This window comes from Daphnia pulex, chromosome 3, assembly GCF_021134715.1.
Source record: "Daphnia pulex isolate KAP4 chromosome 3, ASM2113471v1".
In the NCBI taxonomy this organism is placed as follows: Eukaryota; Metazoa; Arthropoda; class Branchiopoda; order Diplostraca; family Daphniidae; genus Daphnia; species Daphnia pulex.
Window position 1 is genome coordinate 2,157,748 of NC_060019.1, and position 23,858 is coordinate 2,181,605.

General features: G+C 39.5%; 6 protein-coding genes across 16 annotated transcripts; 4 read left to right on the top strand and 2 right to left on the bottom strand.

Annotated features, from left to right (window-relative positions):
- Window positions 1-301: 301 nt before the first annotated feature.
- On the top strand, window positions 302-3,517 carry LOC124189697 (histone-lysine N-methyltransferase PRDM16-like). Of its 6 annotated transcripts, none has more exons than XM_046582134.1 (8): window positions 302-550; window positions 1,196-1,456; window positions 1,531-1,779; window positions 1,851-2,042; window positions 2,116-2,204; window positions 2,280-2,906; window positions 3,030-3,106; window positions 3,186-3,517. In XM_046582134.1, the coding sequence occupies exons 2-7, from the start codon at window positions 1,230-1,232 to the stop codon at window positions 3,059-3,061; spliced, it is 1,416 nt and encodes a 471-aa protein (XP_046438090.1). In that variant the 5' UTR covers window positions 302-550; window positions 1,196-1,229; the 3' UTR covers window positions 3,062-3,106; window positions 3,186-3,517. The 6 variants fall into 6 exon arrangements, with proteins under 6 accessions (XP_046438090.1, XP_046438084.1, XP_046438089.1 ...); XM_046582128.1 differs by having other exon boundaries at window positions 303-550; window positions 1,836-2,042; XM_046582132.1 differs by lacking the exon at window positions 302-550 and adding an exon at window positions 590-636 and having other exon boundaries at window positions 1,836-2,042.
- A 260-nt stretch (window positions 3,518-3,777) lies between these two features.
- LOC124189704 (perlucin-like) lies at window positions 3,778-4,906 on the bottom strand. Its single transcript, XM_046582145.1, has 4 exons — window positions 4,667-4,906; window positions 4,456-4,550; window positions 4,288-4,393; window positions 3,778-4,204 (listed from the first exon to the last, which is right to left on the bottom strand). The coding sequence occupies exons 1-4, from the start codon at window positions 4,821-4,823 to the stop codon at window positions 3,954-3,956; spliced, it is 609 nt and encodes a 202-aa protein (XP_046438101.1). The 5' UTR covers window positions 4,824-4,906; the 3' UTR covers window positions 3,778-3,953.
- A 4,208-nt stretch (window positions 4,907-9,114) lies between these two features.
- Window positions 9,115-13,189, top strand: LOC124189701. Of its 2 annotated transcripts, none has more exons than XM_046582141.1 (2): window positions 9,115-9,213; window positions 12,084-13,189. In XM_046582141.1, exon 2 carries the CDS (start codon window positions 12,193-12,195, stop codon window positions 13,072-13,074), a length of 882 nt encoding a protein of 293 aa, XP_046438097.1. In that variant the 5' UTR covers window positions 9,115-9,213; window positions 12,084-12,192; the 3' UTR covers window positions 13,075-13,189. The 2 variants fall into 2 exon arrangements, with proteins under 2 accessions (XP_046438097.1, XP_046438096.1); XM_046582140.1 differs by having other exon boundaries at window positions 9,127-9,269; window positions 12,028-13,189.
- Window positions 9,415-11,951, top strand: LOC124189703. Its single transcript, XM_046582144.1, has 2 exons — window positions 9,415-10,177; window positions 11,679-11,951. The coding sequence occupies exons 1-2, from the start codon at window positions 9,441-9,443 to the stop codon at window positions 11,764-11,766; spliced, it is 825 nt and encodes a 274-aa protein (XP_046438100.1). The 5' UTR covers window positions 9,415-9,440; the 3' UTR covers window positions 11,767-11,951.
- A 739-nt stretch (window positions 13,190-13,928) lies between the features above and the next one.
- LOC124189699 (histone-lysine N-methyltransferase PRDM16-like) lies at window positions 13,929-17,130 on the top strand. 5 transcript variants are annotated; one of them, XM_046582135.1, is made up of 9 exons: window positions 13,939-14,170; window positions 14,279-14,356; window positions 14,808-15,073; window positions 15,148-15,396; window positions 15,453-15,659; window positions 15,730-15,818; window positions 15,894-16,520; window positions 16,645-16,721; window positions 16,801-17,130. In XM_046582135.1, exons 3-8 carry the CDS (start codon window positions 14,847-14,849, stop codon window positions 16,674-16,676), a joined length of 1,431 nt encoding a protein of 476 aa, XP_046438091.1. In that variant the 5' UTR covers window positions 13,939-14,170; window positions 14,279-14,356; window positions 14,808-14,846; the 3' UTR covers window positions 16,677-16,721; window positions 16,801-17,130. The 5 variants fall into 5 exon arrangements, with proteins under 5 accessions (XP_046438093.1, XP_046438094.1, XP_046438091.1 ...); XM_046582136.1 differs by lacking the exon at window positions 14,279-14,356 and adding an exon at window positions 14,572-14,690; XM_046582139.1 differs by lacking the exon at window positions 14,279-14,356 and having other exon boundaries at window positions 15,453-15,467; window positions 15,543-15,659.
- A 949-nt stretch (window positions 17,131-18,079) lies between these two features.
- Window positions 18,080-19,441, bottom strand: LOC124189702 (endoribonuclease CG2145-like). Its single transcript, XM_046582142.1, has 5 exons — window positions 19,300-19,441; window positions 19,092-19,236; window positions 18,821-19,020; window positions 18,524-18,756; window positions 18,080-18,432 (listed from the first exon to the last, which is right to left on the bottom strand). Exons 1-5 carry the CDS (start codon window positions 19,361-19,363, stop codon window positions 18,199-18,201), a joined length of 876 nt encoding a protein of 291 aa, XP_046438098.1. The 5' UTR covers window positions 19,364-19,441; the 3' UTR covers window positions 18,080-18,198.
- Window positions 19,442-23,858: the final 4,417 nt, after the last annotated feature.

Genomic DNA, 23,858 nt, shown 5'->3' on the forward strand with positions numbered 1-23,858 from the left:
AGTTTATTTAAAATAGTGCGATGCCGAACGTGTTAAGATAACCTTATCTAGGTAATGTTCGTATAAATTGTTTCTTTTTCGGCCATTGCTCTTCTCCTCCTCTTTTAGCGCTTATTGTTACATTGATTACTTTATCTTCTAATTTTCGTCCTTTTTCCTTGAGTTCATTTGGATTTGTTAGTTCATTTGGCGAATACAGATGACTTTAAATTAGCTAATTTTAATTTGAAGAATGTAGACTGAAACTGAATCATGACTGAATAAAAAATTGAAACTTATTTCGGCAATTGACAACACTGCTTCAGCTGACAGCTGTTAGTCTGTCATGATGATTGATGAATGAAGTTAATCGAATCACAAACAAAAGAAATTCAAAAATTTCATTTCCAGAAGTCCAAAAATAAAATTTGTTACCAGAAAAATAGCGGAAGAATAAATTTAAAGTAACGTTGAAGCTTATCTTGTTAACGTGTGGTCGTGTGGAAGCTTTTTTGGGCTCACAAATAGAAAACCGTCGCCCATGCTTATTATCGTCTGAAGACCATTTAAGGTAAGTTTACAACAAATTATGTCTTTAGTCAGCACAGTCAGTATTTGGCTAAAAGTAAACCGAATTAACCGGGCCATCAAAATTAAGTAATTAATATATTTTGTGTAGTTGTGTACTGTAGGTGCTGAAGTTGTGCATGTGGTTTTTTAAGAGACATATTTGCAGAGAGTGCATTTGAATTCCTTGGTATGCATATTTTGGTGATTAAGGACAGTAGACGGATATTTAAAGTTTAGATCACACATATCGCTTTGATATTTAAAACCTGTTTAAAGAGGTGCTTCAAAATGCAAATCAGTTAACTGTTTTCAAAGCAGTTAATAATTTGTTTATTACCTTTTGTAATGCTTGCAAGATGACCCCATCAATTAAAATCATGTTCTAACTCTGAGACAAAAAGTATGTAGGCAGGGAGTTTTTCCAGTTTGAAATTGTTTGTGAAAACATAGGAAAGTGAACTTGATTAACTTTGACTAAATCGCTGTTTGGAATTCAGCTATACAACATTTGAAACTTAGTGTAAGTCTGATCCCTCTATACCCTCTAGTTTATATCTATGCTATTATAACAATTAAATGTGTCACTGAAATTGATATTGACTAGGATTCCAAGTACATATATCTAATTACTTGTTTTACATCCTAGCTCAGCCAACAGATTTAGGTTTTGGTGACATCAAATGGATAGAATGCCAAAAGTTGGGAGGAGACACAAGTGGCGTTTAGTCCAAGAAAAAGGCTCTTTCGCCTGCTCACTATGTCCCTACAGCAACGATTTACGGTGCAGGTTAAAAGAACACTATACGAAAGCCCACGATAAGACTATCGGAGATAATGAGTGTTGCGGTATCAGTTTTACCAGCAAAGAGGACCTTAAAAACCACATCTCTACAAGTCATCTTCATAAGTAAGTCGAAATTATTTGCTTTAAAATTGAATGTGAACTGATTTTGACAAATTATTAACTGTCGTAAATTTCAGATACAAATGTCCTGACTGTGATAAAAATTTTACTTCCCAAATTGTACTAAAAAATCATCAGAATTTTGTCCACGGTGATTCCAAGGAATTCAAGTGTATCCTCTGCAAATACGAAACCAACTACAAAAATGGTCTGACAAACCACATGAAACACAAACACGGGAAAAGTTCCAAGTATATGCAGTATGGCAGCGTTTTTGTCAAAAACAAGTCCCTGAAACAGAACACCGCAACGCGGCTTCACCAAAGGTAATAAACAGACTATTAGCTGCTTTGAAAACAGTTTACTGATTTGCATTTTGAAGCACCACTTCAAACAGGTATCAATGCGATATGTGTGATCTAAACTTTAAATATCCGTCTATGCTCCTTCGTCACCGAAATATGCATACCAAGCAATTCAAATGCACTCTCTGCAAATATTCTGCAGCACGAATGGCTATTTTAATGAAACACATGAAAATGCATGAATCAGATGACGAACAGTCGTCGTCTTCGACGGTGATTGACAAGTAAGTCGTACTTTTAAAAAAATTTGCCAAAATTAATTCATCTCAAGATGATGCTCATTCGTCAATTGTGTAGTGCTACTCTTAGCAGCGAAAACCGTGAACGGACGGATGTCGAGGAAGAACCGATAGGGTTCAGTAGAAATGATGAAAATGAAATTAAAGGTGATCTTCATTTTAATAAATTTTATTAAATATTTTTGTCAGTCAGTTTGTTTACATGTATTTCACATTCCATAGAGCAAGACCCACCTGATCTTCAAATAGAAGACGTGGCAAGACCGGAACCCCATTCATCATTACATTACAGATCAAGTCAGGAGAACATCACTGATTTAGAAAATGTTGTAGACATGGAAGTGAGAAGCGATGACAGTAGTTCCCCTTCATCTGTCGTGGGAGTTGAGCCTCCAGATTTACACCCACTATCGTCAAGCCAATCGCGGCCAGTTGGGGCGACTCCATCTCATCGGCTAAACTCAATCCAGGAAGAGGCTCGCCAACTAAGGACGCAAATTTCCCCATCAACGACCCTTTCTGGGATTCTTTCTCTACTGGAGCGTTTACTAGAACTTTCCGCTTCCACCACGATTGAAATTCGTGATTCTGTGAAGTTTGAAATGCGTTCTCAAGCCATCGAATGCTTCGAATACTTGTGGAGCGCTTCTAAAAGGGCAGTTTGCGTCTGGGAAGACATTGAAGGATCGATGGAAAGCAACCCTTCCCTCAAAGCTGTCCAGTATGCATACGAATTACTTCCTACATTTATTAAGTGGCACAAGATAAAACATCTCGAAATGGTGGGACACGTAATTTTGCTCAGTATCAACACTGTTAAGAACTCTCAACATCAGGCATCGTTGATCCGTGAGTTTTTCAATTATAATTTTTTATCAGTTTTCTTTAGTTCGAAGCATAGCTTTATATTTTGCCCTTGTAAGCTCATTGTGTTTATTTATATGTTGTTTGGCCAACATATCGACGTGGTAGGACAACAAGGAGCGGAACGCAAGCGGCTTTAAGGACGATTGGGGTGCGTACCGCCTCATGTATCGATACGGAATTGGGCAAGTCATATTTGATGATACTAAGATCTTAATCGTAATCGGGTTTCATATGTTTAACATCACCATTGATCATTTTCAGGAAAATGCAAAGTCTTTATAGCCCAGCCGATGTATCGTATCTCAAGTATTGCGGGAAGGTCTTCGGTCTTTTTGGGTTAAAGGCTCATATATCTCAGTATCACAAGGCTGGCGGCAAAATCTAATGGAACCAACCATTTGACCCTTCTAATTCCGTTTAGTATATTAGTGTTCTCTTGTATTTGTTGCTACCTGGGTACTAAAATTTTATCGCTTGACTTAGTATAGTCGAGGAGAATTCTTCATTTTCAGTGTTTGGTTTACGTTTCTTTTCTCGGCTGTTTATAAGTTTTGCCAAGAAGTATTACTAATAAAGTTCCAGGTACCTTTATATCTGCCATTGTCGATTTACTCGGAACTTCGCAGAAAGTGTAGCAGATTGCTCATGCAGTTTGCACATGTATCGGCATTAATATTTTATCGTATTTCGTAACGTTTTTACTGTTTTAGGATAATCGCCTTTCTCTAGGACACAATCAACCGCGAAAATTGATGACAACATTTCGGTGAAACAACTTTTTAAAGTTCCTTTTTTATAATTGTAATTAGCACATGTGATCAAAACTAACTTACGTTTTTTAATCTATTTCCAGAATTATCTTAACATTCCCTTAAATTTTGTTGGCCTCGATTACAATTGAAAAAGGTCGATATTTGTGGTCACCACGATTTTATTCCCAGTTAAATTAAAATTGAAAAGTGAACATTAAGGAGGTTAGTAGTATTTGATAGTATAAATTAAATTAACTCAGATTACACCTTAATCGATTTACTGTTTTGGATTTGTCTCGCAGATTACTCCGGCAGTCTTGCTGCAGCGATAGTTGTCCCAGTGCCATTGATAGTAGTCGCCGTAAGAGAAACGTAGACTAACGCAACTTGCGGCCTCGTTGTTGGAAGGCTCACCCATTTTCCAGTTGGTGTACGTCATTGGCTTGTAGGGCCTGAAAAGAGCCCATTCCCATCTTCGGTCTTTTCTAGAAAATTTACCCGAAGTCCAGTAGTCCGAGTAATATAGTCCTAAAAAGTATTCATTCGATTATCGTGCACATATCTAAAAGAGGAGTATGATGTTGCCATTTGATTGATCAGTAATTTCTTACCTGGATTATATTTGCCATATACAAAAATCGAATAATCCTCTTCATAATCTTCAATCCTGAGCAGAGTCATCTCACCCTGTCTGCAAAATTCTCTTGCTCCAGCCCACTTGAAATAAGAAAGAATGTGAAGGAAATCAAAGAGAAAAGGAAAATAGCGGCAACACTTACGTCTAAATTCGCCTTCACAAAGCAGTAGCATTTTCCACCACCCTTGTAAAAACATCTGACGAAATGCGGACTTGCAAGGAAATAAGGACATTCTTCTGTTAAATAAAATCAAAATCAACTGATCCAGGTAAAATTTATGCAAAAACAAATTTCCGCTCAACTGATAATATCTCAAACTTTTTTTGAATCTACTTGATACTATTATATTTACTTGGTCTAATCGTTGTTATTATTTTGGTTGTAGTTTTCGGCTTTCCTGTAGTAGTTGGTGGTGGCGGTATGTTGCTGTTCGCTGTTATTATGGCTGGCATAAAAACTCCTGCTGTCATCAGGAAAAGGAACCAACGACCTCTAGAAGTTTTAATCATCGCCTCCAACTTCGCCTGTCGTCAGTGAGGAGAAGAAGATTGGAGTCGTTTCTAACAGAACTGTCCCGTCAAGACTACTCGTCTTTTAATCAAGTAAGCGCTCTTTTTATACCAAGGATTATAGTTGCAAGATTGTCCACTTGTTGCGAAACGTTTTGTGCAAGTGGAAATTCGAAATGCTTTCAAGTGATTACGGAATAGTTTATCTGGGTCTCCTTCTGGGGTAAAAAGTCAATCGAATTCAATTTACCGACTTCGATCAATGTACGCAACATCACCTTGTAGTTGTTGCATTTGTTTTAGCGACTTAGCGAGACCGTTAGATGCAATTTCTTCATTGGCTGTTGGGTCATTGATCTTGTTGTATCGTCTGTTATCGTCATTTTTCGGTTTGTGTGTTACATGAAGAATTCCGTATTTCGCATATCGTTTCTTTATTCTACTCTTCGTCTACTTTATATCTTTAAAAAGAAATCCCCCCCCCCCCGTACTCATCACTCCCATTTTGACTCATCCCATCTTCTCTTTTCACCACGTCTTCTCATCTCGTCTTCTCATCTCATCTTCTCATCTCATCAAATATTAATGGGTTGTCAGGGAAGGTGCTCCGATCATGCATAAATAGAGAAACAAAGACAGTCAGTTCCTTTTTTCTCCCATAAGTAGTGATATGTTTAATTATTAATAATGTTGTGTACAAAAATATTTCCTTGAGCGCAAGTTAAATATTTTCGAATGAAACAATTCCGAACATAAAATCCGTAACCACCCACACTGTTCAGCCACTTTTAAAGAATTGATACTTGGAACTTGTTTTACCCGTTTTACCGGCTTTTCAAGTTTTCAATAAGAAGTAATGGCAGTTGTTACCCGATTACAACTTTTTTTTCATTAATTCGAATTTCGATTACAAAATTCTTGTTGTCATTCTGCTTTCATGGTGTTGCCGATTACGGCGACAAATCAATTATTACCGAAATGTGACGTCTTGTTTAAATTAAGTCGTTTATTTCCGAAATGTTGAATGACTGTTGAACGAGCATGTTAGAGGTCTTAAACCATGAAGTAGGCTACAGGAGAAATTCCAGCTGTTTGTGACTTTGTGTGCAGTAGCTGTCTGCGCTAACCTGGCAGTTTTTCACCAGTTAAAAATGATTTTGTGCTAAATTGTTTCATTGTAATTTTCTTTAGATATTCTTAGTATTATTTTGCAGTTTGGCACATAGTTCAAAGAATTCAAGAAAAAAAAATTAGTTGACCATTGAACTGTTCGATTCCCATTGTTTGAAACATATTATAGGCCTACATCCCTGCAGAGATCCCCCTGAGTTTGAACGGACTAAATACGTATTACCATCGAAAGGCAGTTTCTGTCACAGTCTAAAAAACAACGCTTGAGTTCAGTATCGCCATACTCTCATCCTTATATAATGTTGGTACTATTGCATATTTGCCTTAAGTCAGGTAAATCAGGTTAGTTAATTTCATACCCCCTCCTTTTTCTAATCCTCTTCTGTTCCACCCTACGATGTTCGTGTGGGGAATTTGCGCAGGGTCGATTTGTTCTTTTGTGTTATTGAAGTTCGACATCATTAATAACTTGACATCATCATCAATAACCTTTTTTAGTTTGTTAAGAACGAAGCAAAAAATAAAAAAGCGCCACCCGGTGGCCATACCCTATTTAGTCCGTAAATTGGGGCGGGAAGTTGCTTCCTAGATCCTATTTAAATTATTAGTCCTTAAAACCTTCGAGTTACATACACGCATTTAGCTGCTTCGCTAGTGCGCTATCTTATAACTTTTGCATTTCGTTTAACAACATGCGTAATGGCTTATACGTAATCGGGGCGTTGTCGGAGAATATGGTTAGAGTGGGAAATTTTTGATTTATGAAGGATGCTTAACTTACCGTTACTATACCTACCTATACCCGCTACCCTGTCTTAATTCACAGATTATTCGATCTCCGAATCACATCACAGTGGCGCCGTAGCGGGTGTGTGAGGAACTAACAATGCTCACCAGGGGGTTCGAACACTGTCATAAAGGTGCACTATATTCATTCGTGATGCTGGTCAACGCCTTATCCGATACACCCACTCTTCCACAATATTAATAATTTTAAAAATGTAATATTTTTAATTTCATTGGACGATCGCCAAAAACGAAATCTGGTTAATCGATGATTTAAAAATACTGGTAAAATTTTAACACACTATATCTCAATCGGTTTGGTTTCGTAGTCTTCGAAGTTCGAATAGGTCTAACAAGTGTGTATGAGTAAGAAACTATTTAACGTATTGAGTTTACTGGTTTTACGAGAATTAAATTTATCGATTAGCATAAGTCTATGTTATACAAATTGTCAATTGCGACGAACATCAGCACGGAAATGTCCTCCAATTTTGATTGATGCCTGCGAATTTTAATATTTGTTTCAATCGCTTTTCTTTCTAAAATACCGGGCCAGTGTGTTGTAATTCCACAATTCCGCAATAGCACTGATGTTTCATCATGGGAGATTAGGGCGAAAACGAAATTAAAAAAACAGCAGATAATTCAATTTTTGGTTTTTAATGGAATAAAACCTGCTCTTTTGTAGTAGTTTTCTTTTCTTCAACTTCTGAGTTTCTTTCCAGGGAACTTATCGAGCCTTTTTGGCCTCGCTTGTCCAGAAACTTGAGAAAATTGTCCGTCCTCCCTACCGTGGGCGACCGTGGGTATCCAGTCATCAACCTCAGGGTATGAGGGTACATCCTTTCGTCTTCTTCTTTTTTACTTTCATATTGTTATTCCTTTTCGACTAGGGTGAGATGTTATTCCGGACGTGGAACGATCTGTTCCGCGGCGGGAGGGCCAGCGAATTATCCCCTGCCCGTCAGCTGCGACACGACATTTATAGTTTCAACAACCGCAGCATCTTCGGAGACATTGTCTGGCACGGCGCCGGACCCAGCGGCCAACGCCAACTTGACTCGTACTGCGACTCCTGGACGTCCAGCGACGCCAAGACGCTCGGAGTGGCCGCCTGTCTCATCGCCTCCTCTCCGTTCCACCAACAGCAGCAGCAGACGGTCGGCCGTGGCGGTGGTGTAAGTTAGTTATGTAAGCTTTGGCATTTTTCAGTCGTCAGACCAATATTGTAATTACGCAATAGGTAGATGGCGCCACAATCTGAGGACAGTGTTGGTGATGTAATCATTGACACTGACATACGGGCGTCCCTAAACTGCGAAAGCGAAACGCGAAACGCGAAACGCCTAAAATGCGGAAAAGCTGTGCGAAACGGACCAAAATTTTGGGACCGTTTCGCGGGACCAAATGCCGGAGGGCATACTAAAGAGCGAAACATCTTGCGAAACAAATAGTTTTCCTTTTCTCCACAGAGGTCCAAATTGACGGAGATTGCCGCCATTTTTCATTGTCTCCCGCTATGATGAGGCATTAAAGGAGGAAGGGGGGCAATCAAATTCGATTTCTTCGCCACTACCCCTGTATGTTTTCATGCGCATTTTACGATTATTAAACTAATGAAAGACATAGAGCAGCACGTTATGGTGATATTTTTAAATAATAAAATATTAGGTAATGGCCCAGGGATTATACGTTACATTAAATAATTTAAATCAACCAGTAGGTACGTGCACAAAGAAAGAATCGGCCATAACAGTATGAGTGCCTTATATCAAGCTAAAAATCAAAGCTACCATGTTCCAAATCAAGCTAAAATTTAATCAGCTAAAACTTTCCTTAAAATTAAGAATGTTAATCTGATTGATACTGATACATGGAAACGAGAAGTTCCATTAATTTTTTTTATACCAATCTTCTAATTAAAAACACCTATTGCATATTGCATTCAAGGTATTTCGTATTCATGGTCAACACACAAATAGACCAGCGGACCAGCCATAAGGTGCGCGAAACTCGAAGTCTCGAAAATTTGAAACTCTTAACAATTTGTTTGTTGACGGCGTCCATTGTCGTCTGCTACCAAGACGTTTACACTGCGACGTTTCGCACACACCGATTTCGCAGTTTAGTACGGACCCAAAGACTAAAATGCGAAACAGGGTCCCAACTTTTTGGTCCGTTTCGCACAGCTGTTTCGCATTTTAGGCGTTTCGCGTTTCGCGTTTCGCTTTCGCAGTTTAGGGACGCCCCTGACATACGCATTAAAATAAAAGTTTACTTATTCAATATTGAACTGTTTAAACTATTTTTTATTGAGTAATATTCGGAAAAATATTTTACATTTGATTAACATGATTACTAATTTGAAATCATTTAAATTTTACTTTTAGGACCGTTTAAACTAGGAAAAATGGGGTTGCCACTGTTTCTAGTCTGTCCAAAGGTTACTTATAGGGGACCGAAGACTTCTAAAGTAAATCGAATTTCACAGATCAAAACTTGAATTCAACCATGTCTTCCACCAACATGATTGTCGGTAAATTCGTTCGACATTGACTGTGTGCGACCTCTATATTTCAGCTGCTTCTCAGCAAACAAAAGAACAACAAAAACGGGGGATAGGTGAGAGATGGCGCTCAGGTGGGCGGACCTTTCCCTTAGACACATCAGATCTCTTTTCGCTCTCGTTGTGCAAACATCATGTCGGATCCCGAACAGTCAAGCGATTCTAGCTCAAATTCTAGTAGTTCAGGCTCCGACTCATCAAGAAGAGGAGGCGTAAAGAAATTTCGTCTCTCAAGTGAAAAGTCAGCTAGTTTGGCCGACTGGGTCGTATCGGGTTTAGATGACACTCGAGCGAAAAGTGCTAGAGAGGCCTTTAGACCCAAGCTAAAGAAGAACGCCGACCTGCTGATCAACCCCAATCTAGATGATGCATTCTACATCCGGCTGAAGGCAGTTAAGTCATCTTCGGCAGCCAAGGTCAACATCGACCCAATCGAGAAAATCTACAGAAACCAAACCTTCAAGATCCTTGACTTAGTCAAGCCCATCATGTTTCTAGCAAGTCGGCTCAAGAAAAAGAAGAAATCCCGAGCCGACGCCAAGGCGGTCAAAACAGCTCTGAAGCTCTGGGCGGTGGTGTACCACGACATCACGAACGCGCGACGCCGCAACATTCTGGCCCAAATCTACCCGCAGAATATTGGACTGCTAGACGACAAAGCTGTCCTGCCAACGGGTGGAGAACACCTCTTCGGTCCGAAGTTCACCCAGGCCCTGGTCGAGCAAGTGAAAACTCTGAACGCTCTCGAAAACGCGGGAGCCCCTCGCGCGCCCGGATCTAAAGGTGGTCATGATCAACGCCAATCGAATCGCGATTTCAGCCACCCCCCTTCATCTTCAGGCGGTCGCTATTCCAATTTTAAAGGATCTCGGTATGTCCAATCTATTCTCCTTTCCTTTTATGGGTTTTTTCTCTTGGACGCATAGCGCGTTTTTATGTTAAATTGTCAAGACCGGCTTTCGATCGGTGGAATTTATCAACGGTGGCCCCATATCTACAACTAAATTCTATTTGTGATCCCGTCCAATTATTTGGGAGCGGGTTGGCTCACCAAGCTGAACTTGATTGACTCATACTTGTCGGTCTCAATTTTTTCCTATTTTTGAAGGCCTTTTGAAATTCCTTCAGTTTAAATGGGGGCGTTTTTCTTCGAATTCGTGCCCCCCCTCCTTCGTTTTAAACTCAATGTGATGGGCGTTCACCAGACTAGTAAGGGGAGTGGTAACCTTCCTGCGGAAGAACGACCTTCGCCTCGAACTTTATTGGGATGAGATTTTAATCTCGGCGCACGGGTATAGCATTGCCCCAGCACACTTCCGTGCTCTTCGGATCCCCTTAGATTCCAAACCGGATGGTCATCTGATCAGGTCAAGAGAGCAATTTACGCTTTCGGCACGTTTACAAGAGGCTCGTAGAAGTCCTTCTTGGTTGGTTTCAAAGGCAGATTTTACATCTGGCCGTCCGCTCATTTTTCCCGACGACGGATTTGTCCAGGGCGTCGGATGCATCCTTTTTAAGAAGGGAGGGGGGCAGTATGAAACGAATAAGGACTAGGAAACTAGCCGAGATTGCCCTAGCAACACCACTGACCTCCCGTCCCTGATAGAGCTAGCAACGGAAATTCCGCTCCTTCTCTTCCCATCCAAGTAGGCTGATCTCCCCGTTGGGGGAGGGTCATCCATTGACAGGAACGAATCCATCTGTTTTATCGCTCGGTGGTTCTCCGGAGTTGTCTGGAAGAACGAACCTTTCCGAAGGAAATTATCGAGCTCATACTGGGAGCAATTCGATCGAATACGCACCCTGCATACCAGTCCGCTGAGGTCGCTGGGAGCAGTTGGTGTAAGCAACGGAACCACAACTCTCTGTTGTCTGGCGTCAAGGAGGTATTAGCTTTCCTTGTTAATTTTCATTCCAGCAAGAGCTGCAGCACGGTGGGAAGGAACCCTTCGACAACTATTCGTATGAAAGAGTATTGACGCCCTTTTAGACGAAATGCCGATTTGGTGGCGCATCCATGTTACACAGTCCAGCAGGGCTCCCACGAGCTCCAATTTTCAATCAGGCGTTGGTAACTGTCGACCATCAGGGGGTCTCATCTTATATCTTATTATATCTGATTATATCTTGCTTTAAAGACACAGTCAATGTCGAACGAATTTACCGACAATTTGTAAATTGTTCGAGCGAGCTTTAGCTCGCGATGAGCAATTTGGATTGTTGGGGGAATGGAGTGAAGACATTGACTGTCTTCTAACCACCCATCCCGCCCACTTCATTCCCGTTATCATTATGTTATTTAACTTGAATTAGGTGCAGCATCCGATTATTGACGGCCCACTAATTCCTCTTTCCTTCTATCTTTTTGCTAGATACAACAATGATAGCCGCAGATCCAATTTCGACCGTGGCTCACCCAATCCCGCCAATAAAGGCGATCAGAACATCAACAACAAATAGGCCATTTGAACCATGGATCACCTTACACATTTTCCGTTAAGCCAGATCCACAGTTTGTTTTTGCTTCCAATTCTGATGTGTCTAAGGGAAAGGTCCGCCCACCTGAGCGCCATCTCTCACCTATCCCCCGTTTTTGTTGTTCTTTTGTTTGCTGAGAAGCAGCTGAAATATAGAGGTCGCACACAGTCAATGTCTTCACTCCATTCCCCCAACAATCCAAATTGCTCATCGCGAGCTAAAGCTCGCTCGAACAATTTACAAATTATTTCTCTCGTCTCTGTCTCTACTGTTGTCATCTTCGCGGGTCTCTTCGCCAGTTGGTGCGTTCGCACAATACGCACATTGATAAAATCTCCATCCAAATCGGAGCTGAAACTGCAAGGATTACCAGTACAACCGACCCTCAAAGATGGCCAACCCGAGTCGATGAGATTCCAACGACGAATCCAATCCACAATGGCGGCGTTCATAGAAAACGGAATGGACGATGAATTGGCACCTCTTGTCGTCTCTCGTTTGGAATGGTGCAACCAAATCAACCGCTACCTGGACATGTTGAAGAATACGCCAGAGTCAATCGAGAGTGTGGCGAATGGCATCGAGGTCCTGATGAATTACCACCAACTTCATCGATCGGAAGCGGAACAAGACCTCGTCGATGCCATTTTCAGCAGAGCTTTGAAAAACGGAAACATTTCTCACCTTTACGCCAAACTGTTGAAGCGACTGAGGAGCGGCGACCAGCAGAAAGGCTGGACACAGAACATCGTCCGTCTCTTGTTCCAACTCGCCGTCGAGGAATTCAACCGGCCGCTTGACAGTGACGACGAAAATGGCAAGTCGAGACTCGAAAAATTCAACAACGTCAAACTGATGGCCGCCATTTTCAAGAGAGAAATGCCCGGAGTGCCGGACGGTTGGATCACAGACTGTGCCGAGACTTTAATCTACCGTCTCGAGACCGGAGTCACTGAAGAATCGGTTAAGCAACTCTGCCTCTTCCTGACGACGCTGCTCATCGCTGAACCCGGAGAAAATTGTGATTCGATTACCCCGACCCGACAGAGACAATTGCTGACCTGCTTCGAGGCTCTGGAACGAGCAGCAACTTCACCCAAAGTCCCTCAACAACCGGACGTGAAAATACAGAAATCGGATGCAACGACACAGACGTTGAAACCTGAGAGCGAAGAGAGCGACACGGACACTTCTACGGACGAGTCGGACACGGATTCAGAGACTAATGGCCTGGAACCTGCTGAAATCCGCACGAACTCGGCTTCTGCCTCTGACAACCGGATGAATTAGAAGAAACCGCCGTAAACTTAAACCGAGAAAAGTTCTGATCGTACAATTAATTTCTTTTTGTCTTCAATGTAATACGTTTGAAGCTATCGATGAAATACAAAAAGTCTTTTAAAAATTTGTTTTTTCTTCTTTTTTTAAACATTTCACCGTAAATGCTGAAGGTACAATACTTTACAATACTTAATTATTTTTACAGTAACAACACATTTTTACAGTAACAGCACATGTATTTTCCATTCACGAAACAAAAAACAATCGTTGACATTTAGCTAGACCAATGTGCACGACTCAAGACCCATCCACAAATGCCATTGACTCTTCTATTTTCGGTTGGGAGTTTGGCTTTTCTACAAAAGTCTGTCTTTTTATATACTAGGGAAAAAGACATATTAAACTGCAGTAATTGGATATATCTGTTCAAAAGTGAACACAGACGATGATAGAGAAAGTGGTGTGCTAGGGAGGAGGGAGTGTCATCTGGGATTTTGAGTAAAAGTCACTGACCGTAAAAACGAAAAATAAATGTACTCTATAGTTGACTTAAAAGGTCAGTTATTTAAAATAGTGCGATGCCGAACGTGTTAAGATAACCTTATCTAGGTAATGTTCGAATTTTTTTCTGACCATTGCTCTTCTCCTCCTCTTTTAGCGCTTATTGCTACATTGATTACTTTATCTTCTAATTTTCGTCCTTTTTCCTTGAGTTCATTTGGATTTGTTAATTCATTTGGCGAATACAGAAGACTTTAAATTAGCTAATTTTAATTTGAAGAATGTAGACTGAAACTGAAACTGAATCATGACTGAATAAAAAATTGAAACTTATTTCGGCAATTGACAACACTGCCTCAGCTGACAGGTGTTAGTCTGTCATGATGATTGATGAATGAAGTTAATCGAATCACAAACAAAAGAAATTCAAAAATTTCATTTCCAGAAGTCCAAAAATAAAATTTGTTACCAGAAAAATAGCGGAAGAATAAATTTTTAAGTAACGTTGAAGCTTATCTTGTTAACGTGTGGTCGTGTGGAAGCTTTTTTGGGCTCACAAATAGAAAACCGTCGCCCATGCTTATTATCGTCTGAAGACCATAAGGTAAGTTTACAACAAATTATGTCTTTAGTCAGCACAGTCAGTATTTGGCTAAAAGTAAACCGAATTAACCGGGCCATCAAAATTAAGTAATTAATATATTTTGTGTAGTTGTGTACTGTAGGTGCTGAAGTTGTGCATGTGGTTTTTTAAGAGACATATTTGCAGAGAGTGCATTTGAATTCCTTGGTATGCATATTTTGGTGATTAAGGACAGTAGACGGATATTTAAAGTTTAGATCACACATATCGCTTTGATATTTTGATACCTGTTTGAAGTGGTGCTTCAAAATGCAAATCAGTTAACTGTTTTCAAAGCAGCTAATAATCTGTTTATTACCTTTTTTGATGCTTGCAAGATGACCCCATCAATTAAGATCATGTTCTAACTCTGAGACAAAAAGTATGTAGGCAGGGAGTTTTTCCAGTTTGAAATTGTGTGTGAAAACATAGGAAAGTAAACTTGATTAACTTTGGCCAAATCGCTGTTTGGAATTCAGCTATACAACATTTGAAACTTAGTGTAAGTCTGATCCCTCTAGTTTACATCAATGCTCTTATAACAATTAAATGTGTCACTGAAATTGATATTGACTAAGATTCCAAGTACTTATATCTAATTGCTTGTTTTACATCCTAGCTCAGCCAAGCCAACAGATTTCGGTTTTGGTGACATCAAATGGAAAGAATGCCAAAAGTCGGGAGGAGACACAAGTGGCGTTTAGTCCAAGAAAAAGGCTCTTTCGCCTGCTCACTATGTCCCTACAGCAACGATTTGCGGCACAGGTTAAAAGAACACTATAAGAAAGTCCACGATAAGACTATCGGAGATAATGAGTGTTGCGGTATCAGTTTTACCAGCAAAGAGGACCTTAAAAACCACATCTCTACAAGTCATCTTCATAAGTAAGTCGAAATTATTTGCTTTAAAATTGAATGTGAACTGATTTTGACAAATTATTAACTGTCGTAAATTTCAGATACAAATGTCCTGACTGTGATAAAAATTTTACTTCCAAATTTGTACTAAAAAATCATCAGAACTTTGTCCACGGTGATTCCAAGGAATTCAAGTGTACCCTCTGCGAATACGAAACCAACTACAAAAATGGTCTGAAAAACCACATGAAACACAAACACGGGAAAAGGTCCAAGTATATGCAGTATGGCAGCGTTTTTGTCAAAAACAAGTCCCTGAAACAGAACGCCGCAACGCGGCATCACCAAAGGTAATAAACAGACTATTAGCTGCTTTGAAAACAGTTTACTGATTTGCATTTTATAGCACCACTTCAAACAGGTATCAATGCGATATGTGTGATCTAAACTTTAAATATCCGTCTTTGCTCCTTCGTCACCGAAATATGCATACCAAGGAATTCAAATGCACTCTCTGCAAATATTCTGCAGCACGAATGGCTATTTTAATGAAACACATGAAAATGCATGAATCAGATGACGAACAGTCGTCGTCTTCGACGGTGATTGACAAGTAAGTCGTACTTAAAAAAATCTGCCAAAATTAATTCACTGAAGATGGTGCTCATTCGTCAATTGTGTAGTTCTACTCCTAGCAGCGAAAACCGTGAACAGACGGATGTCGAGGAGGAACCGATAGGGTTCAGTAGAAATAATGAAAATGAAATTAAAGGTGATCTTCATTTTAATCAATTTTATTAAATATTTTGGTCAGTCAGTTTGTTTACATGTATTTCACATTCCATAGAGCAAGACCCACCTGATCTTCAAATAGAAGACGTGGCAAGACCGGAACCCCATTCATCATTACATTACAGATCAAGTCAGGAGAACATCACTGATTTAGAAAATGTTGTAGACATGGAAGTGAGAAGCGATGACAGTAGTTCCCCTTCATCTGTCGTGGGAGTTGAGCCTCCAGATTTACACCCACTATCGTCAAGCCAATCGCGGCCAGTTGGGGCGACTCCATCTCATCGGCTAAACTCAATCCAGGAAGAGGCTCGCCAACTAAGGACGCAAATTTCCCCATCAACGACCCTTTCTGGAATTCTTTCTCTACTGGAGCGTTTACTAGAACTTTCTGCTTCCACCACGATTGAAATTCGTGATTCTGTGAAGTTTGAAATGCGTTCTCAAGCCATCGAATGCTTCGAATACTTGTGGAGCGCTTCTAAAATGGCAGTTTGCGTCTGGGAAGACATTGAAGGATCGATGGAAAGCAACCCTTCCCTCAAAGCTGTCCAGTATGCATACGAATTACTTCCTACATTTATTAAGTGGCACAAGATAAAACATCTCGAAATGGTGGGACACATAATTTTGCTCAGTATCAACACTGTTAAGAACTCTCAACATCAGGCATCGTTGATCCGTGAGTTTTTCAATTATAATTTTTTATCAGTTTTCTTTAGTTCGAACCATAGTTTTTATATTTTGCCCTTGTAAGCTCATTGTGTTTATTTATCTGTTGTTTGGCCTACATATCGACGTGGTAGGACATCGAGGAGCGGAACGCAAGCGGTTTTAAGGACGATTGAGGTGCGTACCGCCTCATGTATCGATACGGAATTGGGCAAGTCATATTTGATGATACTAAGATCTTAATCGTATTCGGGTTTCATATGTTTAACATCACCATTGATCATTTTCAGGAAAATGCAAAGTCTTTATAGCCCAGCCGATGTATCGTATCTCAAGTATTGCGGGAAGGTCTTCGGTCTTTTTGGGTTAAAGGCTCATATATCTCAGTATCACAAGGCTGGCGGCAAAATCTAATTGAACCAACCATTTGACCATTCTAATTCCGTTTAGTATATTAGTGTTCTCCTGTATTTGCTACCTGGGTACTAAAATTTTATAACTTGACTTAAACTAGTCGAGGAGAATTCTTCATTTTCAGTGTTTGGTTTACGTTTTTATTTTCCGGCTGTTTATGAGTTTTGCAAAGAAGTATTACTAATTAAGTTCCAGGTACCATTATATCTATCATTGTCGATTTACTTGGAACTTCGCAGAAAGTGTAGCAGATTGCTCATGTAGTTTGCACATGTATCGGCATTAATATTTTATCGTATTTCGTAACGTTTTTACTGTTTTAGGTTATCGCCTTTCTCTAGGACACAATCAACCGCGAAAATTGATGACAACTTTCGGAATCAACTTTTTTGTGAAACAACTTTTTAATTTCCTTTTTTATAATTGTAATTAGCACATGTGATCCAAACTAACTTACGGTTTTCATCTATTTCCAGAATTATCTTAACATTCCCTTAAATTTTGTTGGCCTCGATTACAATTGAAAAAGGTCAATATTTATGGTCACCACGATTTTATTCCCAGTTAAATTAAAATTGAAAAGTGAACATTAAGGAGGTTAGTAGTTGTTGATAGTACAAAAGCGTGATAGTATAAAAACCCTCCTGTCAAATACTCATCGCTTTGATTTTCGCTCATCCCGTCTTCACTTTTTATCACGTCTTTTCACCACGTCTTTTGACCGCGTCTTCTCACCTCGCCTTCTCATCTCATCAAATATTATTGGTTAAATTGGTAAGGATGCTGCTTACTTTCGTATCGCTTTTGCCCTTGCTGACGTGACGTGTTTATACGGCAAATTTATGCGTCAGTGATGAAGTAAAAGAAACTTTCGTGTTTCCTTTTGGGAGGTGATAAATGCTTATATTAGTGTCTTTGCTGTGTGTATTTGAGCTATCGGGGAGGGTGATTTGAACCAAGCATAAATAGAGAAACTAAGTTTGACTAAGTTCCCTTTTTCCCCGTATTCTTTAAATTTAGGTTTCATTGGTTTTCTTTTTTTATTTCGCCTTAAAAAGTACTTAGTTAGTAGTTAGTAGAGTTACTTTATCTGTTATTTCTTGAACATATTTCGTTCCTATCCGCTCTTATTACCTAATTTAACAATTTAACATATTATAGCAATACGCATACTAGTATATTTCTTGAAGATAAGCCAATGGCGAAGGCTTGCATAAAATTTAAATACCGGCAGGTGATGATAGTTTGGGTTTTGGTCAGTGGGTAAATTAAATTTAATAGGTAGGGTAAGCGCTGCCAACATAGGTATTTCCATTATACGCCAAAGTGTAAGTTTGGTAAGCGTAGGGTGTGCCATCAGCGCCGAGGAGTGGGCACTTGGCGTTGGGTCTGGACAGGAAGCAGACGGTGGCCAGGGCCAATTCGATTTCGGGGCTGCCAGACACAGAGATGGAACTGATTGATTTGTAAATGCCGTCCCAGTTCATGGGCATTTCAACGACGGAGCTCTAGTTAAATAAATAACCAACCGAATTGAAATGAAGAATTTTATCGTTTTTAAATAATTGTTTAAGGTCTTCATATAATTGAAATACTAACCACGCCCAAATCGATTTTGGTCATGTAGCCCAGGTAGTTCATCTTTCCGGCCAATTCGTCGCGATAATACTTGATCCATCCGTGGTATCCGGAAATGCTGTTTCCGTTCTTTTCTCCCAGGAAGACGTGTTCCAGTCCGGAAGAGCCTTCAATTCCCCCACCGCGATTGTATTGGCCCATCCAGATGAGACGCAAGTACTCCTTGAAGACGGCGATATCCGCATCAGCCAATCCTGATTGTATTTTTGGTAACCAATAAAATATTATCTAGAATTTTTAAATGAATTAAGTTAATACCTTTGGAAACAAGGAATTCGTGGGCTTGTTGAAAAACACTAGTGGCCAGAATGGCGTCCAAGAAAGCATCGTTTTCGGTCTGCTCTGCAGCTGTGATCACTTCAGTCACTTTGCAGTTCTCGTCGTAATTGTCGAAAAGAGCCAACAGAGCGCTGATGGTCGGTCCGGAGAAGGCATCAGCCGGAACACTCGTAAATAGCCTAAAAAGAGGTAATAATAAACAAAGTGACACAAGTACATTTTAAAAATAATAATACGAATAATGACTAACGGTAGTGGAGCTTTGTCTGTGGTGCTTCCGGATGTCGTGGTTGATTGCATGTTAAGGACAATACCCTGGACAGCGTTAACGTCATCGATGTGGAGCTGCTGGGAAAGAGCCTGGAGCTCAGCATCGGTGACTGTTGCCCTTTCAACTATTGATAGAATTTGTGAGTATAAAATGAAATGAATTACGTTTTACTACATTTTTTATTTACCTGCATATGCATCAATTCGTAGAGCACCAATGGCGCAAACCGTTAAAAGAGCTAGGAACTTCATGGTGAACTTCTGTTGGGGAACAGTTTAGATCTCCTGAAACGACTGGTACACTCATTTCTTCATTTATAGTAGCCCCGTACTGAGCCAAACGTCGATAAGCAAGCAAGTAGTAAACACGGATATAACCATAAAAAAGGGAATGGTGCGATTGTTCGGACTTTGACGTTTGATTTACGAATAGGTATGCGCCCGTTTGCTTACAGTCCATCACGTTGATTACATGTGATTGAACGAGGTCACATTATGTTATAGTTAATCTAGACATGTATGCGCTCAATAAGCTTGTAAATTATTGCGATGAGGCAATCGTCGGTCGTTTTATTTATAAGTAAAATAATCTTTATTTGAACTGTTGGCCTTAGCTATCTACAAATAGAAGATAACACCGTGTATATTTCAAAAATTTTTGAACCAAGAGTTCAATAATCCTATATTTCAGTTTCACTGATCAATACCATAAGCAGTAAGATGTTTAATTCTTAATAATGTAATGTACATAAATATTTCCTTGAGCGCAAGTTAAATATTTTCAAATGAAAAAATTCCGAACAAAAATGCGCAACAAGCACAAATTCATAACCACCAACACTGTTAGCGACTTTTAAAGAATTGATGCTTATAACTTGTTGTACCAGCTTTTCAAAAAGAAGTAATAGCTGTTGTTACCCGATTACGTTTCTTTTTTTTATAAATTCGAATTTTGATTACTAAATTCTTGTTGTCATTACGTTTTCATGGTGTTGCCGATAACGGCGACAAAAACGGCGTTTACTTCCGAAATGTTGAACGAGCATGTTAAAGAGTTCTAAAACCATGAAATTACAGCTGTCTGCGCTAACCTGGCGGTTTTTCATGGGTTAAAAATTCTTTTGTGCTAAATTGTTTCACTGTCATTTTCTTTAGATATTCTTGGTATTATTTTGCTGTTTGGTAGGGCTACATAGTTCAAAGAATTCAAGAAAAAAATTTAGTTGACCAATGACCACTGAACTGTTCGATTCCCATTGTTTGAAACATATTATAACATCCCTGCAGAGATCCCCCTGAGTTTGAACGGACTACAAGTATGTACCATCGAAAGGCGGTTTCTGTCACAGTCTAAAAAACAACGCTTGAGATCAGTATCGCCATACTCTGATCCTTGAATAAAGTTGGTAGCTACTATTGCATGTATACCTTAGTAACTCAGGTTAGTTTATTTCATTCCCCCCCTTTTTCTAATCATTTTCTGTTCTAATTCTTTTGTGTTATTGAGCTTTTATTTTCTTACATCATCAATATCCTTTCATCATCAATCCTTTTTTAGTTTGTTAAAACGAAAAAAAGGGGTCACCCGGTGGCCATGCCCTATTATTTAGTCCGTAAACTGGGGCGGGAGGTTGCTTCTTCCTATTTAATTTAAGTCATTTGTCCTAAGCCTTCGAGAGTTACATACACGCATTTAGCTGCTTCGCTAGTGCGTTATCTGATAACAATGATGTGCATTTCGTTTAGCAACATGCGTAATGGCTTATACGTAATCGGGGCGTTGTCGGAGAATATGGTAGAGTGGGAAATTTTTGATTTATGAAGGATGCTTAACTTACCGTTACTATACCTACCTATGTGTCTTAATTCACAGATTATTCGATCTCCGAATCACATCACAGTGGCGCCGTAGCGGGTGTGTGAGGAACTAACAATGCTCACCAGGGGGTTCGAACACTGGTATCAAGGCGCATCGTATTTATTCGTGATGCGACGTCTTATCCAATACACCCGCTCCTCCACCATTATAATAAATTTAAAAGGGTAATATTTTTTGATTTCATTAGACGATCGCTAAACATGGAATCTGCTGTATCGATGATTACAAACGATACTGGTAAAATTTCAACACACTGAATTTCAATCGGTTTTGTTTCATAATAGGTCTAACAAGTGTGTATGAATAAGAAACTATCTAATGTATTGACTTTACTGGTTTACGAGAATTCAATTTACTTTTTCAAAAATAAATTGTGATGAAAGCATAGATGCCATGAAATCAAAAGCAATAAGTTGAAGGAACTTATTCTTACCTTACATATCATTATCTTCTAATTATTTTATTTTGGTAGAATTTTAACAAAAAACTTTGCAATGTATTGATATCGTTTGATTGCGACTTAATCGACGTAAACTAAAACGTTCACGTTAAGACGTAATCGTTGACGTAAGCTTATGCCCGAGTTGTTCGGCCCCGCTGTTGGTGGCGCTCGTGTCGTACCCATTCGATGGCACACCCATGGACTACTTAAGCTAGAGGACGGGACCCTCGTCCTATCCCGCCGTGTTATAGCTTGTCGGGTGGATTTTTAATCATAATTTTTGAAGAAGGGTCAATCGATAGAGATTTAAAAAGCTATTATAAGTCTCCAATGCACATTTCTTGTGAAGATATTAAATTAAAAGATATTTGCGTTTTAATTTTGAGAGGACGGGAGAGGTGTTCGTTGGTTGTCTCCACCTAGCGCTAAGAATTCTAAACTCTTCCATGGTTTTTAGAAAGAAAACAATCAGAAACCAGAGAATCACCAGAGAATCACAGATAGCAGACGCACCTAATCATACCAAACCAAACCAAAACCAGAGAATCACAGAGTGGTCAACCAACAATCACCGCTATGCGGCGACAACCAACGAACACCTACGTCAATTTCTAATTAAAATATCACCGAAATTAAATAATTCCCGCATAGGGATAATTTAATAGACTCTAGCTCATTTTTGAAGCTCGATTCATTAGAGTAACAAAAAAAAAATGGTAGCCGACATAGGATTTGTCGAAGTGACCCGTCCTCTAGCTTAAGTAGTCCATGGCACACCCCACAGGCCCACACGGCCACACCGATTTCCTGCTTGCTGCATTAGGCATTACTTGTCTTGTCCAAATGTCAAGTGCAAATTATTCCTTGATATTTTAGTTTCGATCTTTTGTTGTTGAGTCATTCTCTTCTCTGGTCAATTCATTTCTCGGTCAATTTTATTGCGACGAACATCAGCACGGAAATGTCCTCCAATTGTGATTGATGCCTGCGAATTTATTTGTTTCAGTCGCTTTTATTTCTAAAGTGCCGGACCATCAGTGTGTTGAAATTCGGTTTCTTCTTTGTACATTCAACTTTCGACAGTTATTACGTAATTTAAAAAAAAAAAAAAAATTGGGCTTCTTTGTGGTGGCGTCTTTGTGCTTGTTGATTTTTATTTCAAAACAGTTCCAAGTCAACTTGAATTTCATCCTCGTCAAATTGCAGCAAACCAGCTACTCACCTAAGTAAATCAATTTTAATAGACCAACAGAAACTAGTTATGTCTTTCGAGAATGTCCAACAGTAAAAAGTGAAATGTCCGGAAATATCATAGAAGAACACCTTTCAAGTTTTCCCGATCCAATCGAATCGCGACCACAAATTTTGTTGTCTGCATTTTATGCAACACTTCGAACGATATCTAAAATTGCAAATTACGTACCGTATTTATTTGAGCTTCATTTTTACCCTTCAAAGTGTTTGAAGACAATCATCTGTTGCCGTCTAATACCTGTTTGATTATTTATTGAAAATGAACCATGTTTAGGCTTACTTAAATTCTTTTCCTTTGAAAGCTTTGATGAGTAACGGTCGATGCCTTTCTTTCTTGTAACCCAAAGTGATTTGCAATTCGGTCGTTCAGTATCTCATTTGGTAGTGCTGGGTACATCCAAATCATCCATCTGGTTCAATGCAGAATTCTAGCGAGTTTATTGCGGGACTTATTGGAAAAGGCTTAGCTTTGATATTCGTCTCCATAGTACATTTCCATAGCCAGCTCATAAGAAGACGTGCACCGTACACCATAATCGTTTGGCAGGAAATGTGATTGGGCTGCACACTTGTAGTTGGGCTGATATCCATTTTTTCCCTTCTGTTTTTGTCAATTGCTTTCCATTTGACCCTTCGTTATTGGACTTTCCTCCTCATCTAAAGTGAACATGCAAATCCATCTCAAGTCACCTCAATCGGTGCCATTACAGAATTAGATCTTTGAATTGCGTTTAACTTTGTTTGGCTGATATCAAAAGTACTGTATTGCCGATTATATTGCGATTATATTTCTACCAGGCCACTGGTAACTGGTATATCGCTTATTTCTTTGTAATACCTTTTTTTGTTATTTCCTGAAATGTAAAATTTAGAAATTAGGTTGATGAAGTTGATTGCGTCATTAATTTCCCAATTCCTCAATAGCACTCAAGCATTTGCTGCGTATATACCTGCATCGTCAGTCGAGATGTTTCATCATGGGGAATCAGGGGGAAAACAGCAGATAATTCAATTTTTGGTGTTTTTAATGGAATAAAACCTGCTCTTCTGTATTGTCATGGGATTTCCCTAGCCGCAACCGTCCCCGTTCTTGCGCTTTTCCACGGCACACAAGGTCAGAAACAGAAAAATGTTGTGACCAAAAGAAACGACATTGTAGGAAAGTAATTTAC

Coding starts and splice junctions, on each gene's coding strand:
- LOC124189697 (XM_046582128.1), top strand. CDS start 1,230: ATGGATAGAATGCCAAAAGTTGGGAGGAGACACAAGTGGCGTTTAGTC. Junction 2,043..2,115: donor TCTTCGACGGTGATTGACAA/GTAAGTCGTACT, acceptor TCAATTGTGTAG/TGCTACTCTTAGCAGCGAAA. Junction 2,907..3,029: donor ACATCAGGCATCGTTGATCC/GTGAGTTTTTCA, acceptor TCGACGTGGTAG/GACAACAAGGAGCGGAACGC.
- LOC124189702 (XM_046582142.1), bottom strand. CDS start 19,363: ATGAAGTTCCTAGCTCTTTTAACGGTTTGCGCCATTGGTGCTCTACGA. Junction 19,237..19,299: donor ACGAATTGATGCATATGCAG/GTAAATAAAAAA, acceptor TTCTATCAATAG/TTGAAAGGGCAACAGTCACC. Junction 18,757..18,820: donor CGAATTCCTTGTTTCCAAAG/GTATTAACTTAA, acceptor AAATACAATCAG/GATTGGCTGATGCGGATATC.
- LOC124189703 (XM_046582144.1), top strand. CDS start 9,441: ATGTCGGATCCCGAACAGTCAAGCGATTCTAGCTCAAATTCTAGTAGT. Junction 10,178..11,678: donor TCCAATTTTAAAGGATCTCG/GTATGTCCAATC, acceptor TCTTTTTGCTAG/ATACAACAATGATAGCCGCA.
- LOC124189699 (XM_046582137.1), top strand. CDS start 14,847: ATGGAAAGAATGCCAAAAGTCGGGAGGAGACACAAGTGGCGTTTAGTC. Junction 15,074..15,147: donor TCTACAAGTCATCTTCATAA/GTAAGTCGAAAT, acceptor CGTAAATTTCAG/ATACAAATGTCCTGACTGTG. Junction 15,819..15,893: donor TAATGAAAATGAAATTAAAG/GTGATCTTCATT, acceptor CACATTCCATAG/AGCAAGACCCACCTGATCTT.
- LOC124189704 (XM_046582145.1), bottom strand. CDS start 4,823: ATGATTAAAACTTCTAGAGGTCGTTGGTTCCTTTTCCTGATGACAGCA. Junction 4,394..4,455: donor TTGTGAAGGCGAATTTAGAC/GTAAGTGTTGCC, acceptor TCTTATTTCAAG/TGGGCTGGAGCAAGAGAATT. Junction 4,205..4,287: donor ATATGGCAAATATAATCCAG/GTAAGAAATTAC, acceptor AATACTTTTTAG/GACTATATTACTCGGACTAC.